General features: G+C 42.1%; 4 protein-coding genes across 4 annotated transcripts in view; 1 reads left to right on the forward strand and 3 right to left on the reverse strand.

The window, feature by feature from the left end:
• Window positions 1-1,390: 1,390 nt before the first annotated feature.
• Window positions 1,391-2,986, reverse strand: LOC106742358 (presqualene diphosphate phosphatase-like). Its single transcript, XM_014615221.1, has 4 exons — window positions 2,693-2,986; window positions 2,285-2,419; window positions 2,088-2,187; window positions 1,391-2,022 (listed from the first exon to the last, which is right to left on the reverse strand). The coding sequence occupies exons 1-4, from the start codon at window positions 2,699-2,701 to the stop codon at window positions 1,628-1,630; spliced, it is 639 nt and encodes a 212-aa protein (XP_014470707.1). The 5' UTR covers window positions 2,702-2,986; the 3' UTR covers window positions 1,391-1,627.
• LOC106742354 (chromosome transmission fidelity protein 18 homolog) lies at window positions 2,711-7,469 on the reverse strand. Its single transcript, XM_014615211.1, has 11 exons — window positions 7,226-7,469; window positions 6,820-7,038; window positions 6,591-6,726; window positions 6,315-6,498; window positions 5,819-6,240; window positions 5,513-5,755; window positions 4,857-5,197; window positions 4,490-4,731; window positions 3,898-4,160; window positions 3,568-3,826; window positions 2,711-3,446 (listed from the first exon to the last, which is right to left on the reverse strand). The coding sequence occupies exons 1-11, from the start codon at window positions 7,308-7,310 to the stop codon at window positions 3,237-3,239; spliced, it is 2,604 nt and encodes an 867-aa protein (XP_014470697.1). The 5' UTR covers window positions 7,311-7,469; the 3' UTR covers window positions 2,711-3,236.
• Window positions 7,470-8,094: 625 nt separating this feature from the next.
• LOC106742349 (mRNA-decapping enzyme 1B) lies at window positions 8,095-11,587 on the forward strand. The gene is made up of 4 exons (XM_014615204.1): window positions 8,095-8,660; window positions 8,897-9,350; window positions 9,468-9,962; window positions 10,501-11,587. Exons 1-4 carry the CDS (start codon window positions 8,452-8,454, stop codon window positions 10,735-10,737), a joined length of 1,395 nt encoding a protein of 464 aa, XP_014470690.1. The 5' UTR covers window positions 8,095-8,451; the 3' UTR covers window positions 10,738-11,587.
• Window positions 11,588-11,709: 122 nt separating this feature from the next.
• The window catches only part of LOC106742371 (BMP and activin membrane-bound inhibitor homolog), a 20,750-nt gene continuing 16,185 nt past the window's right edge, over window positions 11,710-16,274 (reverse strand). The window contains exons 2-3 of the mRNA XM_014615250.1: window positions 13,789-14,076; window positions 11,710-12,790 (exon numbers count right to left, since the gene is read on the reverse strand). Of these exons, the coding sequence (XP_014470736.1) occupies window positions 12,528-12,790; window positions 13,789-14,076 (551 nt within the window). The 3' untranslated portion in view covers window positions 11,710-12,527. The remainder of the gene's footprint in view (window positions 12,791-13,788; window positions 14,077-16,274) is intronic.

Consider the following 16,274-nt stretch of genomic DNA (forward strand, 5'->3'; position numbering starts at 1 on the left):
TTATTCGTTTTTTTTTCCATTAAATCTCGATATATGCAAGAAGTTGTAAACGGACGAATAACCCGGGGAAAAAAATATCCTATATGAAATTTGCCTATATATAACCATACGTAATCATATATGTTCGCAACGAAAAAATACTGTTGTTTACAAATTATATGCAAACACAATCGAAGTAAATGCTTCTGGCTGCTTGTGCTTTCTGACAGCACGTGATATCGACGTTTAATTAAATGACATAACATCATTTTTTTTTCGTACAAACATATATGATCATACACGAACCACATATATGGACAAAATTCATATATGATTTTATATAATTCTATATAATCATAATCATTTTTTTTTCCGAGAAGCTATACAAATCTGATCGTACAATTTCATCGCGCATTTATTTCCCAATTGTGACGATCTGTTCACATCGTCGTCGGTAGAAGTTAAGTTAGCGAATGTACGTACACAATAATTTACAAACGCGAAAACAGTGGCGTAATAATATGCAAAATGTAAACACGATTGTCACCTTGATTGTACAGAGAGCGTCTACGAATTCGCGGGAGGTGTGGCGCTATTCCTTGTAAATGTCGAAGTAATTTATTTATTTATTTGTATTCAATGTCGCGAGTGTGAAATGAAAACCACTGCATGTCGCGCGATATCTCCGCTTCGAATCGATACGACTGATTGATATGTAACTTGTTAAACGGTGCACACGTAATGATGTAGACGTAAAATGCTTTCGCGTCCTCACACGAAACATTGATTAATGTTACATTGTGCATGAGAATTAGTTTAGTTATTATATCGACACTTTTAGAGTCGGCAGACCATGAGTAGAGTTGAAATAATGTGAAAAAAAAAGGAATATATTAGCATAAATTTGCATTATCAATCCGAAGACTGTCCACGTAAAATCGTAATAAAACGCACAGTGTATCATGCGTGAGTGTAAACATCACGGAGGTATTCATTGACGTTTCAGGATGTGCAATTCAAATAGCGGGACGTTCTACAAAGATTACAAGAACTACTATTAAAGAGATGGATCAATACCGGTGGATAAGTGTTTTGTCGGGCTCATTACAACTTGCGAATGTTACCATACACGTAACCATAATGGAATTACAATAATTAATACATGTAGAGGTACGATAAGAGTTTAGACGAACAATCGGACAGCGATATCTGTGACACATTCCGTATAGTTGAGAAAGTTTTATATAATAATTAATTCTTAGAGAAATCAAAGAAAAAAGCGATACAGCGTAACGAAACGTCGTGAAAAAAACGAAGAGACCAGCTCCTATAATACAAAGTTATAAAACAAAATGAAGGTGTGTCTTTGTCCTCTCTACTCGAGTAAGGAAGAAATAAATAAGGATAAGGATCCAAAAACTGTTCGTTTATTTTATAATATTCAGCGAATTCACAAAATAACACCCCTTACGATCGTTTTCTATTACATTATCACCGTTTTCTCAACTTCATCAGGCCTTTAAATAGAAATTGAGCATACACACATATGTATATGTATCACATAACATGATACACGCAAATATAATGGTAAAATATTAACAATAATAATAAACAGAAAAAACATAAATGCTACAAGAGATAGGTCTACTCAAACATCGTACTCTGGCCCGGACATTCTTTCGTCAGTGACCCACGAGATCAAGTTGACGCAAGTCTCTTGCTCTAAATACATGTATCCTATTAACAAGCCTTCAAGGATACCGATACCTATACCCGCCAGGACGTCGAGTATATGATGTCTCCTCATCAGAATTCTGGACATGTATATCGAAAAGGACCATGCTAACAGAGGTGGTACACATATCATAGATATGGGCCACAAATAAATGAAAGTATACACGATAAATGTCGCACGCGACGCATGCCCGGAAGGAAATGAATATTTATCGGGACCCAGGGAGAAAGGGTCGTCGTTAATGCAGGGCCGTCTTCTTCTCGCTATCGCCTTCACCACTGCGACCACAATGATGTCGAGTACCAATCCTGAAAAAGCAATTTCGTGTTCCTTGTGTGCGATACATGCATCATCAATTTTACCCCGAACTAACCTATCAGTAGGTTTACTTGTAATTGATAGTAATTTTTGTTGGCCAAAAGCCAGATGAACATGAGAGTAGTTGGGAGCCATAATAAGCCATGACATGATATCTGAAGGAGAAAGATATTAATAATGCAATAAGTTACCAAATATATAATGCGGGAATATTACAATTTGCTTGATCAACAAAATAATCAGTAATTCTACCTCCAGGGTTGTGTAATGCACTTTTAGTTGTTTCAGAGGTAAAAGGTGCTCCACCCGCTTAACGAAAGCATCGGATAGATAAGCGTCAATTGCTAAGATCTTTCTCAGCAATGATGGTACTTCCCTTTTCTTTTGCTAAAATGCAAAATGATTATCTTATTATTCTGCATATAATTTTGTATGTTGTATGTAAAGAAAAGTACAAGAGAGTGAAATGAGAAGGAAATAGATAAGATTAGGAAAACGGAAAAATATTAATTCAAGTAAAGGACACACAACAAAGTTTGTATAAATACACAAACTACTGACGACACTAAGTACGAAATAAATTTTGTTAATATCGAATATATCGAGTATAACAGCAGAAAAGGAATGTCAAGTTTTAGGTTATAAAAAACTGATACATACCGTTTCCATGTTGCTTTCCTTTGGTTAATTGCGTAATTGGCAGAGAAACGTCTCAAAGTTTTTTAGTGTCAATAAATGGCATTATCTTTACACCGATAAGCATTGATAACCGTCATACGGGGTTCGAACTCCAAGCAGCACAGTATGATTTATCAGACGTATATTTCCACCAAAGTGTCTCATTAAACAACTGCATTATCATCAACATACTGTATCATCTATGATTTTAGACGCGTTTATCATTTTTTTTATTGAAATTTTTTTCTCACTTCATTTTCGATGAAGAAACTTCATGAACATTAATAGTAAAATTATAACGTTACAAGCATAGCAAGTTGTATGCGAACAAAAATTCCCTAAATGGTAGAGATCCGAAATGATCTATTTTACCGATCGAGCATAAGAAGTTTAAAATCACTCGGAGACCGTTTGCCGAGTAGTCGTTCGCGTTACAACATTAAAAATATAGAGTCAGTAATATAGAGTCACTTTCTTCTCGTTTTATTCCATTTATGTCATTTGTAAGAACTTTCTTATTGATCCGCTACAAAAATTTCTCTATGAACACATTCCGACGAACGGCGTTGTTGCAGCCTTCTTTGTACTTGTACCAAGTTCCGTGCTTCGTCAGGATGTTTTGTATCAGAGAGTGTCCTTTTTGAGACCTCGGTGAAACACGATTGGCCGATTTGTTCTGCTTCCGGCCGTCCTCGTTCTCGCTTCTGATGATATTACCGAAGAAGTCCTTGTATACCTGCAAAATAATTGCGTCATCAAACGTATGAGGAAAGATCAATGATATTACTGTATAAATCAACCTCTTCCCCAATCATATTAAATATTATAGAGAGAAAAAGAAACATGGGAAGACTCACTACTTCCTTTAACGGCGCCGCATTCTTCGCAGATTGCTCGGCATCACTCGGACTCTTGGAAAATTTATCTTGAACTTTTCCCGTAGTTTCAGGATTTCTCGGATTCTTTGCGCTTTCGGGATTAACTCCGAGACCCGTCGAGATAGTCGCACGCCTCAAACGCTCAACTTCCAGCTCCTGCGTGACTATCTGCTGCACGGCGTATGCGAGGTCCCGATGTGCGTTGCAGTCGGGAAGGACGCCGACGTCCAAAATGTTGCTAAAAAAAAAAGAAGGAACGCGATTACCGCCAAGGATTACTCCTCACAAATGATCATTGTGCTGACTTACGGATCTAGGTTGTAGATGTATCCGCCGTGCGGGTTCTTCTCCTGCACGAAGCTCAAGCCAAATTCGAGCATCACGTTCACTATTCTGGCGAGATCGTCCTTCTCTTTCGGCGAATACAAGTGAGAAGGAACCGTGCGCAGTTTCGGTGCCAAGAGATCCGGCAGGAAACAGGCGATGTCCGTGGTCAAGGTGAAAGCGTCGCGTCCGCAGACTCTTCGTATCGACGTCAGGATACCCGCGCTCTTCGCTGATCTTTGAGTCACCTACGGCGACAGTAGTGACATTGGATTATGTAATAAGTAGTCCCCGATCTTTCGGATAATATGAAAAAAAAACCTTTGTATTTTCGTGCCATTATAATTTTATATGGTCATTTTATGACCTCCTTCCGCCGTCTTCCGCATATATTGAGCTTCATAAAATTATAACGACAAATAAAAATACAATCGTCTTATTTCACCTAAAAGGCTCGAAATTTTTTATCACAACCTAATGATAAATTTACATACGTAATGTTACGAAATAATGATAAGTTCACGATATAAGCTTGCATATGTTTTTACACCTGTTAATTGATCAATATAATACTCACCTCACCGAAAACTGTGGGATAAGACAATTTCACTCTCTGCGTGCGCGCTAGATACAAGTGCCACGCGATAAATCCGTAATTGGTGTAGGACATGAGCGACCAGACCTGCTTGTGCATGACGAGCGACGTTACTAGGTCGTGAAATTGAAACCACTCCAGCGACGTGGACACACTGTCGAGTTTTCGATCGCAGACCTCGGGGTAGTTGTGAAATATTCCTTGCGTCAGCTTTCCCGTGTCAGCTGAGAAAGAAAGATATCGTTCGTGATGTTTGGGGCTGACATTGATGTTAAAATTTGCAACAATGCATAACGACGTACAGATACTCTCTGTAATAAGTTGGGCAGGATTGATTTCTCATAATTACCGTTTTGCACCGTTCTCAAGATATTATCGATCCTCTCGGAAACGGGGACGACGCCTTCCCTGTGCATGGGGATCATCAAGATGCTGTTCCACGAGTCAAATAAGTTTTTACGGGTGTCCTTCAGACCCAGGGACAGATTATCCTTCAAGTCAGTGTTACCTATGTATTGTATCGCCCCTACGCAAGATCGCACGTCACAGGCGGACCTCTCCGCTATTTTCACGAGATCGCCGAAATCCAAACTCAAGCTCTCCTTCCTTCCTATTTCCATCAGACGTTCGGCTAGTCTCAAGGGACTCACTTTCGGCACTGGTATTATCATAGCTGCGGCTCTCAGCGTTCTATAAGTGAATTTCCAACATAAGACATCTTTTCGAATCCAACCATCATATACAGAGTGAGGCAAGAACCATTATCACTCTGAATATCTTAGGAAAATAAAAACGTTATCGATGTTTAGGGTAAAAATGAAAAAGTTCACATTTACAGGTGTTCGAAATAATGACCTGTTGTTGTGGATGCAATTTTTGGATACATTTTTCTCCTATTTTCATATTTCGACGGCAAAATGATAGTAAAGGTTGATAGTAGTTACTGTCTCGTTCCGTGTAAGGCGATCGTCAATTTCTTAATTAATACTTAATTGAAAAAATCACCTTAACGTTGGCGCGTACGGTTCGTTGCAGATGCACACGACAGGACGCGTACAGCCATCGGACGTCTTTTCCGACTGGCCCTTTCCCTTCTTAGTCTTCGGTGTCAGTTTTCCTTGGACAAATTTCAAGAGAAGCTCGATGGACGCAGCCGGCGCGCCGTCGATCTCGTCGAAGATCAAACAGTTCGGTCGCGGGTCGGCGCCCATCACGGCTCTCATTTCCGTCGACGCGAGAAGGATCTGTCTGAACGCAAGGATGCAATGTGTAATTGTGTGAATTACATCACGCGATTTTTGCGCGATTTACCTGAACGTGTCCGGACTCCTTTCGTCACTCGCGTTGATCTCGACGACGTTGTAGCCGGCGTGTCTGGCCGCTATATGCGCCAAGGTCGTCTTTCCTAATCCAGGCGGCCCGCTGAGCAAAGCTATCCTCTTTATCGGGAATCCTTTATCGTCTACTTCCACAACTTCGTCCTCCTCCGCGTCCTTCTTCTTCCCGAACTGAGGCAATTTCGTCTTCTTCACCCTGCTGATCTTTCGATTGAACACTATCTTGTCCCAGAGCTTCAGCCAATGTAAGAGCTCCCTGTTAACGGTTTCATCCGAAAGTAGCTCTATGTAGGATCGAGGTCGATACTTATCAACCCATAATTCGTCGTTGACTATATCCATTGCGTTTTGTTGATCGGACGCAGGCTCTACCGATGATCCTCTCTTCCTTGTTAACTATGAGATCATGAAACGATAAATACTATTGTGCAAAAATATGGTTGCAGAAGAAAGTTCGGAATTAGACGCACTTCTTCAGCTTGAGCCTTCAACTGTCTGTAAGGTACGGAAAGCAGGTTGGTGATTGGCCCGGAGGATCGTTTGACATCATTCTGTGTATTCCTAACTCTGACGTATAGACGTTGAGAATCATAAGTTCTCGTGACTGCTACAAAATTCCATGGTGGAACTCGTAAGGAAATGGAATTCTTCTTGCTATATTGGGCAGATAAGAATAAAGACTATGTGTTAAATTGGATGTTAAGGTTCCCATTACAATAATCAGTATATACTATTGATTTGCTTGCTTATTATTATATTTTGTTTTCATCGATGTACTGCCGGTATGCTCATATATCAATTGCCTAGCATCCAGTATCTTTTTAATGACATCCTTAGGCTGGTCCCATCGAAGCTTCTTTTCTTTTGGTTCCTCAAAGTCAGCTGAAATTTTTTTCTTGTAATATCTGCTTCTCAGAATATTGCTCAGAAGATCAAGAACGTAATCAGCCACAATTATCCATGGATTTATCTTACCTGAGATATCATTTTCCAAGAGATCGTCGATATCTCCAAATAGTTCATTGATATCCCCATAAGTGCGTTTTTTACTACAGCTAGGTCTATTATTGTCGATAATTTCATCATGATTGACAGGAGTAGAGACTTCAACGCTGGCTTGCCGTTTGTTACTGTTTGCTATTCGAGGTATTCCGCTAGGACGAGGCTGCGGTGTCTGGCATTTTGTGAGCTCATCTTCATGTAATTATAACCAATTACAAATTAGTAATGCAATTAATAGTATATAAAATACATTCTCCTGTTGTGATATAAGTATATAAAAAATATTATTTATAAAGGTCTGTGTATACTTGTATTTATATATTTTAATCAACACAAAACAGCTGTGTAAATTTATAAAATATATAATCATATTATTTACCTTCTATATCTCTTAAAGTTTCGTAGTCTGCTTGGTGAATCAGATCGAATTCTTCGTCCGGATCCGGGAATTCGTCGGCCATCATGTGATCCAACAGGTACCAGAACCATAATGTGCGTAAACAAATTGACTAAATAATAGACATTTTTATGATTGACAACTTAACGTTTCTTCCCGCCTTTTCTCACGTACGCCATTTCTTAAGTTCCTTTTTGTTGCACTTTCTAGAGATGCGTTCGAGAAGACGCTATTTAGCGCTACCGCGTATATGTAAAGAGTAATAAAGATAGAACGACGCGATAGCATTAAATAGCATCTCTACGAACACACCCTGTATTTTAAATGCATTTCACTTGAGGGAGAATTTACATCTTGACAGAAAATTAGAAAGCAGAAGAAAAACAGCAGGCAATCAGAATTCGCGCTGGTAGTCGATAGTTTCTGCTTTATCTACTGCATGCTAAAGATGGACGAAATAATCGACGTTAAAAAAACATCGATGTCGCTCATTAAACCCCACATTAGACTACAGATTGAAGATTCAAATTGAATTGAAATTTAACCAATCAATGCAAAGTTCACTAAATCTCACTAAACTTGAGTTCAGTTAGCTTTGTACTGATTGGCCAAATTCAATTCAGTCGGATGTGCCGATTGGCTGTCGGGCAGAGAATTTCTGAAGTCCCTAACATTTTCTCTAGATGTAACATCACTTTCAATGCGAGCGAACATCGATGTTTCTGCCCAACTCTGCTGCTCCTCTGCTTTTTCTGTCAAGATGTGAATTCCCCCTAATGCCTATGGAAATCAAATCGAAAGCACCTATCTTCCACAGTGGTATAGCTCAATGACACAGCAGACGAATCATTTATTTGTCAATAACGCGATCGAATAACTCGCCGGATAAACTTTCGACATTATTTATCAACGAGGAAATTAAGTCCCGAGTTTTTCTCTCAGCAACATCCCTTGCGAACGTGAGAAATCGAAGAGAAAGCTGCCGTGCCACCTTTGGAACGCTTTATTAACTCCTTAGCGTGTCAACGGCAGTAATCTACACTGATCCAGTATGGCGTTTGTCGTCGCAGCAGCTGCTTGCGTTATTTCAAAATATTACTCGTTCTGTGGCAATTGAAGAGCCGGTGGGCGAAAAGTGCAACGTGCACGTTACGTGAAAGTCACCGGTAATCGTCGAGCTCCCCGTGCAATTCGTAGTCTCAATCATCATGACGGATCGGACCGAATTGAGAATGAATGTGGCCGCGTTAAAACGAGTTGACCCCTACGTCAAGGATATTCTGGAGACCGCAACCCACGTAGCCCTGTATACATTTAACGCGGACGAAAACGAATGGGAGAAGACCAACATCGAGGGTGCCCTGTTCGTCTATTCAAGAAACGGCGAGCCGTACAACAGTATTCTCATAATGAACAGGTTCTTATATTTCTCTTTCTCTCTTTCTCTCTTGTAAAAGTTCCTCAATAAGTGTACACTATGCACGTTGTTTGTTGTGTATCGCCGGTGGTTCGTTTGAAAGAGGCCCGACAAATTGACTTGATCCGAAAACAATTGATACCTTCCGCGCGTCAATTTGTATTTTCTACGTATCGTTGATATTAAAAGTGTGATAATTAACGCAAAAGAAAAAAATATATATATATATATTGCAGATTAAACACGAACAATCTGGTTGAGCCGGTTGCTCAGGGCTTAGACTTGCAACTGCAGGAGCCGTTCCTGCTCTACAGAAATTCCAGATGCAATATCTACGGTATTTGGTTTTACGAGAAGGAGGAGTGCGTACGCATCGCGAATACGATAAACAAACTCCTGAAGGAGTCGGAAGAGAGTCGCAAAGTGAACAGCAAGCCATTAGCCGTGAAGGCTAAGAAAACTTCGGGACCTAATGTGAATAATGTAGATATATTCAGTATGCTCAGTAAGGCGCAAGAAGACTTCAATACAAGTAGAAGCTCAGGTGGTGGGGGTGGCAACGACAGTATGGTGACCGGGACGAAGTCTCCATTGGCCACACCCACGGACGGTATTCCCGGGCCGTTGAATGCGCCTTTGGGGCCCGATGTCACCTCGCAAAGTGTAATGGACTTCTTCGCTAAAGCTAAGGTTAATGTTATCTCTCCCTCGATGGTGTCGCGTCCGAGAGAGAGAACGGGGAGGAATTCGTTTCTCGAAATGTTAATATTACGATGATTATGACGATCGTGTCTGTTTCGTAACCAGGTGAACACCGGGCATTTCAAAGCGGGCGACCAACCCACTCCCGGAGGTGCGGTGGTGGTGGAGAACAAACCTCTGCTCGCGCGTCTAATGTCTCACCCGGCGGCGCACACTCTGGAACATATTGAGAAACAACAGAGATCCATAACGCCGCAGCCGTCTACCCATCACCAGTCACAGCCACCGTCGGCGAGCGTGCTGACTCCGAACAACGTGAGCAGCATCTCCTCGTCGAACAGGTCCAAGAGACGGAACAAAGCGATTCCGCAGCAAGACTCGGTCACGCTCATGTCCACGCCAGCGCCGATGTCTCAGGAACTTCAGCTGTCGGTGAATCAGAGCGATTCGAACGGCTCGACCGGATTTCTCAGGATACAGTCTCCGACCAGCACAGTGTCGTCTTCTACTCTGAGAAATCAGGCGACCACCTCCAACATTATCAACGCCAACAATGCCAATCCGCTCGCGTCATTATTTGCTCACGCAACGGGAAACACGGTGAGGAAAGTTCAGATATATTCGGTCGAACTTGTAGAAAGTACGAGTCGGAGACAGAAGTCAGATGATGAAAGTCTGCGATACTTAAATCGATCGAGTTTAACGGAGGCTGCGTTCAGGAAACACTACCGTTGAGTGAACGTTCATTGTCATTGGAATTTATCTTGAAAGTATACTTGGAGGTGAATCTAAAAAATGCCTCGATCAAAGGCGATGTTCGTTCAAGGATTGTACACAACCATTGTGTTTTCTGAATGCGTTCAAACGTATCTCGCGTGTCCAATAGAAAAATTTATCTCGTGACACATTTATCTACTCAATACATGTATAATGTATCCATATAATAAATATAATCATAATAATACCGTGAGATTGATGTATCAAGAGATACATTTGTCTAAGAAACAAATTCTATCTGATACGAGATGCGTGGTCTCGTCGAGGTGGAAAATATGTGAAAATATGCAACCTTCGATCATCTTACTGTACACACACACAGGGATATTTGTGTAATGCTTATCGTTTATTTCATGTGCAGTCATCAGACGACATTATACCGGCGCCTACGTTGTCAGGAAGAGGATCGGCACCGGCGTTGATGCCTCCCGTTATGTTCGCCGCGCCCAGTCCGCCGGAGTCCTTAAGCAGACCGTTAGAACCGTTGACGAAGAATCAGCTTTTGCAAGCGTTCAACTACTTGTTGAAAAGCGATCCTGATTTTATCAACAAACTCCACGAGGCTTACGTCAAGTCTTTCGGAGAGATACTCTCTTAAGTCTGCTATCATCGCGACCGAGCCCGCCAGACGGGTTGACAGGCGACTGATTTCAAGTGATTCATGCTAAATCTCAATATTCCTATGTTACATGCATGTACATAGATGACAAGAAGAAAAATATTAATGTGTCACGCTCGAAATTCGATTGACGCGGGAAGGCAAAAACACCGTCTTTTTTTTTTTTTCTTTCTAAAGGAAAGAGGCCGAAACAACACTGGTAACATGAATCGAGGGCGATACATACCTTGAGCAGTATTTTTATAAAACGATCCGGCACACACACACACCCTCTCCGTGTCGGGTGGATCGACGTACGTAGGGACGGTTAACGCGCGTGTAAACGCGAGTTGGACGCGCGCAACCGCGAGAAATTTGCCGGGAAAAATGGGGGGGGGGATGGTGTACATGAGATATGATGAGCGATTTTTAAACTGTGATGCCAAAACATTTATATTATACTCGCGTTTTATGGTTGAAAAAATTTCGATGCAACACGTGAAAGCGTTTCTGATCGAACGGAACCACCTATTTTACAGAGTAATGACGTATCCTTCCTGTATATCGGATACCGATGTGGTATGTGGCGTGTTAATGATGACAAGGAGCAAATAAATAGAGGCAGAACCCTGAGAGAAAAAAAAAAGACGCTTAAAATACATCTTTACTTTCATCATTCTCGTTCATTCCTTACACAAAAGTAACACGTGTGTATATGTGTATGTGTGTGTGTGTGTGTGTGTGTGTGTAAAACGGCGCCCATGTGTTATACATAAGTAAACGTCCTAGATATATTTATTTTATTATCGTTATTATGTCGTACTATCACAATATAGTGTTTACATTGGAATACGCTTACAAATATGTGTACAAAGTGACGCCTTTACAAATGTCACGGCCGTATCTCGGGAGGGGGGGGGGGGCTCGCAACGGCGACCCCCCCCACGGGATTATGTATACTCGCGNTCGCGAATTTATTCTTACACAAATGTTCGGCGTTCATCCGTGAGACTCAGCTCTCCGTTTCTTCGTACGGGGGCTGCTGCCATTCGTAAGGGAAAATTCGTATAACAACGTGTCTCGAAGGGAACGGCGGTCTCACGATGTGACATCGGGTGTCGCGACGTCGAAATTAATGTGTCGTTCGCGATATGATAAGAAAAAAAGGAAGAAGAGAGAAATACGTAGGTACTATTTATAGAACCGTGCCAATCGCACGGGATGCACCTTGTGCGTGTTAGACGTGGTCGTGACGTCGTGTCCGAAGGACCCGACACGTCACGTTCGAGGGGGGACCGTTCCTCCCTCACTCTTCGAGCTCTCTCTCGCGCGCGGCGCGCCGCCTCGAAGAAATGCAACAAGTAATACACACGCTATCGTTGCGCGAACATTATAATTTACAGTAGTCGTTCGTTTTTCTTCTTTTTTTTTTCTTGTAAAATTCACAGCCGAGTAGAGCCTTCGAGGGCCCGCTAGCTTTCTAAACAGCCTGCCGGCTGGACTTCGGTACATGGCCCGGCGGTCCTGCGGGACTCGTCTCGCGGAACTGCGCGTTCTCGCGCGCATTAAATATGCCGTAAAAAGTCGAATAGTCGAGACCAAGTTTGGGAATCGCGCAAAAGACTGTATATACTATATACAATGCACAAGGATTCTTACGTTATATCGCTCTTCAGGGCTCGATCAAGTCATATACCAAAGCCAGCGGCACGATCGGCCCCGCTAGTTAAACTACTACTTAGAACACTTTGCGTCGAGAAACTTTGTCTTTGGATCGCGGAATTTCCCATTTAAACCAGAGGCACTTTCGGTGGTCCGAGTAAGGGCGGCCCGTTGACGGACGTCCGATGCGGCACGAGCTTGCCGCTCGCGCGGATCGGGGCCGGCACGGGCTGCAGCAATCTCACGGCCAGGCTGGCGAGTATCAGCAGAACGACGAGGCCGCCGACGGCCACGGCGATCGTCGTCGTCCTAAACCAGCCCTCCGTCCCTTGACTTCCATGGCCGCTCGGCTGCATGGGACTCAAGTATGCTCGTTGATCGGGGGCCAGCACTGAAAAGAGGAGTTATGGTTATTTGTCCATATATTAATCAATTATTTAATATTTGCCGCTGAATTATATCCTATCTGCAGCTGAATAGGTTACATAATCAATATATCGCTTTTTGAAATTAAGAGTAAAAATTACTTGTACACAGAGGAAAGGATTCCTTGGATTTAATATTTTTTTTGGTTGAGACAAATCTGCCTTTTGGAATAGAGCAAACGAATATTTGATTCGACAAATAGGATTGTTCGGTTTTTCAAACAATGTCTTTAAGTCCAATAATATGTTTCTTTTGTATTAGAGAAATTGTGTTAGAGAAATATCAAAGAACTTCTTTGTTTCAGCGGAACAATATTTAATATATAGTGAAATTTCGTCTTTTTTACTGAAAATAACATATTTTCTCTCTATTTTCTTCTCTATATTTTCTCTAAATAATACTATATTCAACAGCGTGGTTTATTTTAGTAAAACAACATTTTCACTCAAACAAAATGATATTCGATATTACACTATGTTGTTTGTATTAAATGTTTGTATTAAATACCCAAATGAAACATGTATATACTAAATCCATTGAAACCTTTTCTCCATTGAAACCTTTCCTCTGTATAGATGGAAGATATATATTCAGGTTATCAGGTTATCAGATTATTCAGATATTAAATAATTCTCGAATAAATATTTCTTTATCAAATATTCGAAATTGAAAAAAATTAATTACGTAATATTTTCAATGATTAAATCATTCCAAACAATTATTGTATACATTTGTTTTAATATTATTTTTATTTCTTTAATAATTTCTTTAATAATTAAAGTTTCATTGTTTTTTCTTTCTTTAATATCTTTCTTTATTCTTTATTTTCTTTATCTTTATTTATTATCTTTATTCTTTATTTAATCTAAATTTCTTTAATAATTAAAGTTTCATTATTTTTATTTCTTTAATAATTTCTTTAATAATTAAAGTTTCATTGTGTTTGAAGAAGAACACTCGAACCTTGTAGGGTCTTGTTGAGCCTGTCTTTCATTGCAGGGGTGTCCACATGGTTGCAGAGATCGTGGTTGCAGCAGAGATATCCCGCGGGACATTGACGATTCTTAAAGCCCTCGTTCAGACAACCGTTGCGAGTAGCGCTCTGCTCGATTCTCAGAAGCGTGTTCGCGTTCGGCGGCAATTCCGTGAAGCAACCCTTACCGAGACACATGTATCCCTGAGGTACGCAGATCGGTTGATTGCAGTAGCATCTTATTACTTCCCGTATCTTCTTATTCACATTAGAGGAGTCTGCAAGAAGGAAGAAATCGACGTGAGTTTTCAAGTCTCTGCGAAATATTTAGGAATATTATATTTATTTACTTAAAGATATATATTTATGGTAATATTTAATTTATATTTAATAATATTTTAAAAAACACTAATATAAAATACACATTCCATCATATATCGACAAAGAACAGAAGTAAAAAATTGACGACTGCACGAAGCATCTCGAAGACACATTTTACTCTTCTCCCAATTTAGAATATCATTAACATTATTTATCTCAACTTAATTTCGATTTCTTACAAAAGCCCGAGTATATTTCACCGGGAAAGAACGTCGAGAAGAGCCAATGTAACCAAATATTTTGCCGTCGGTAACCTTAGCCTGAAATTCGTGCAATTACGCCGAGAATTCAGAGGACCTCCGCGACGTCCACCGGCGAGCTTTATTCTCGGTGAGCGACCAAGAGCCCACATAAGGAAGTAATTTAGCCTTTTTGTCGCTTCCAGAAGCCGAGAGGATCGAGAGGCTCCAGACAGGCCGGAGACTCAGCGGACCGTTCGATTTCAAAAGTCCTCCAATGTCGCGCGCGCGTGCGCACGGCGCGCATAAATCATTCGTGAGCAGTGCGACGTCCAATCGGGATCTCCGGCGGCTCCGAGACTACGCGCCAACTCTCCGAAAAGTCTCGCTACGTATCGAAGCGTGCTCTCGACTTGCTACGCAAATATACATCGCAGCGCGCGCTACGAGGGTGGGCCCCGTCCCCGACGCAGCAGCGTTAATGAGGACCGTACGAAGTGAACGAGAAAAAAGGAGAAGAGGACGAGGAAAGAGCGAGCGAGCGAGAGAGAGACGAGGTACGTTTATTATGATGAAGGAAGAGAGAGAGAGAGAGAGAGAGACGAAGTACGTTTATTATGATATTGCGAGGCCATCTTTATCCGCGAGCATGCCCCGGCTTGGCTTGCCCCCAACCCCTCGTCGTCTACCATCTTGCCGGTTCCCCTTCGCGACCTCGTCTTTCCCCACCGGTTTCTTGCTAATAAGCCCGCAGCGATGTGTCTTGCATGCCTCTGTTTCGATCCCCCCCTCCCCCCTCTCTCTTTCTTTTACTCTTTCGTTATCTCTTTCTCTCTCTCCGGCTCGTGTTCTCTCTGTCCTTCTCTCTTTCTCTCAGCGTTTGTGAGTGAGCGAGCGCGCTCCACTCTCTGTTCGCGGCCTGTAGGGGTCCAGCTCTCATCGGGGAATAAAAAACGCTAAAACAGCCGAGTCACAAAAGAAAGATTAAAGTGGAGAGGATATATGGAGAGAGGCATGCGGCGCGCTCTCTCCGTGTGCGTCGTAGCTCTCTCTCTCTCTCTCTCTCGCTTTTGTTCGCTCGCTCGCTCGCTCGCTCGCTCGCTCGCTCGCTCGCCCTCTTTCGAAGCAACTCCCCGTGCCCGAATAACGCACAAGAGACAAAGGACAGAGATACGCGCATGCTTTTGACGATTTCATCGCGTTTCGTCGCGACTGTTACGTGTCGCGTGGCTGGGAAATTACACACGTGAACTCGAAAAGGTATCTCGATCTCGCGACGCTCCCGTCAAGGGCGATTATCCCACGAGACCTTTCGTCCACGTCACAATTGAAGCTACGAGAGTATTGAATCAAACATAGAAACAGGTGTATATATATGTCCAGTCAAGGTACTCGCAATTAACAAGATCGAGCCGTCGTTTATTCTCATCAATAAAACGGCTAGTTTCCTTCCAACGCACACCGCACATCGTTCGCAATATTAGAGGCATTATATATTTCCTTTTCTCGAATTTGGACATTTTAAAATCAATATATTGTAAGGCGGTTGGAATTGAAATAAAGAACGGTGGCCGCCTCCGAAGGAACGGCTCGAAGAGGATAGTCTCGGGGGACAATCCCGTGCGCGAGCTCGCGTGTGTGTGTGCGCGCGCGTTTAAAATAAAAAGGGAAAAGGGGGGAGAAGCAGCGGGAGGTCGAGGAGCCTGAGCGAGAGAGATACGACCGACAAGCTTGAGGCCAAGGAAGAGCCGTCCGAAAACAAACAGACTGCATCGCAGAGTCGTTCGTTATGCGTCCATGGTATATTAATTATTCCCCGGCCTGGTCTCGATGCGGCGAGTGCCTTCCCTCTTATTGCCTGCGCGCGTTTCTTCCTCTTCTCCTTTTTCTTTATTTCTCGTGCCTGCGATATTGGG

The sequence above is a fragment of the Dinoponera quadriceps genome, unplaced genomic scaffold, assembly GCF_001313825.1.
Source record: "Dinoponera quadriceps isolate SergipeBrazil2010 unplaced genomic scaffold, ASM131382v1 scaffold629, whole genome shotgun sequence".
In the NCBI taxonomy this organism is placed as follows: Eukaryota; Metazoa; Arthropoda; class Insecta; order Hymenoptera; family Formicidae; genus Dinoponera; species Dinoponera quadriceps.

What these genes read in the sequence shown, in the direction of transcription:
- LOC106742358 (XM_014615221.1), bottom strand. An exon ending in TGCATTACACAACCCTGGAG is followed by an intron (nt 2,188 to 2,284) that starts GTAGAATTACTG and finishes TTTCTCCTTCAG; the next exon opens with ATATCATGTCATGGCTTATT. An exon ending in ACAAGTAAACCTACTGATAG is followed by an intron (nt 2,023 to 2,087) that starts GTTAGTTCGGGG and finishes TTGCTTTTTCAG; the next exon opens with GATTGGTACTCGACATCATT.
- LOC106742354 (XM_014615211.1), bottom strand. Translation starts at nt 7,310, where the DNA reads ATGATGGCCGACGAATTCCCGGATCCGGACGAAGAATTCGATCTGATT. An exon ending in AACTTTAAGAGATATAGAAG is followed by an intron (nt 7,039 to 7,225) that starts GTAAATAATATG and finishes AATTACATGAAG; the next exon opens with ATGAGCTCACAAAATGCCAG. An exon ending in AGGAGTCCGGACACGTTCAG is followed by an intron (nt 5,756 to 5,818) that starts GTAAATCGCGCA and finishes CCTTGCGTTCAG; the next exon opens with ACAGATCCTTCTCGCGTCGA.
- LOC106742349 (XM_014615204.1), top strand. Translation starts at nt 8,452, where the DNA reads ATGACGGATCGGACCGAATTGAGAATGAATGTGGCCGCGTTAAAACGA. An exon ending in ACTTCTTCGCTAAAGCTAAG is followed by an intron (nt 9,351 to 9,467) that starts GTTAATGTTATC and finishes TTTCGTAACCAG; the next exon opens with GTGAACACCGGGCATTTCAA. An exon ending in CTCACGCAACGGGAAACACG is followed by an intron (nt 9,963 to 10,500) that starts GTGAGGAAAGTT and finishes TTTCATGTGCAG; the next exon opens with TCATCAGACGACATTATACC.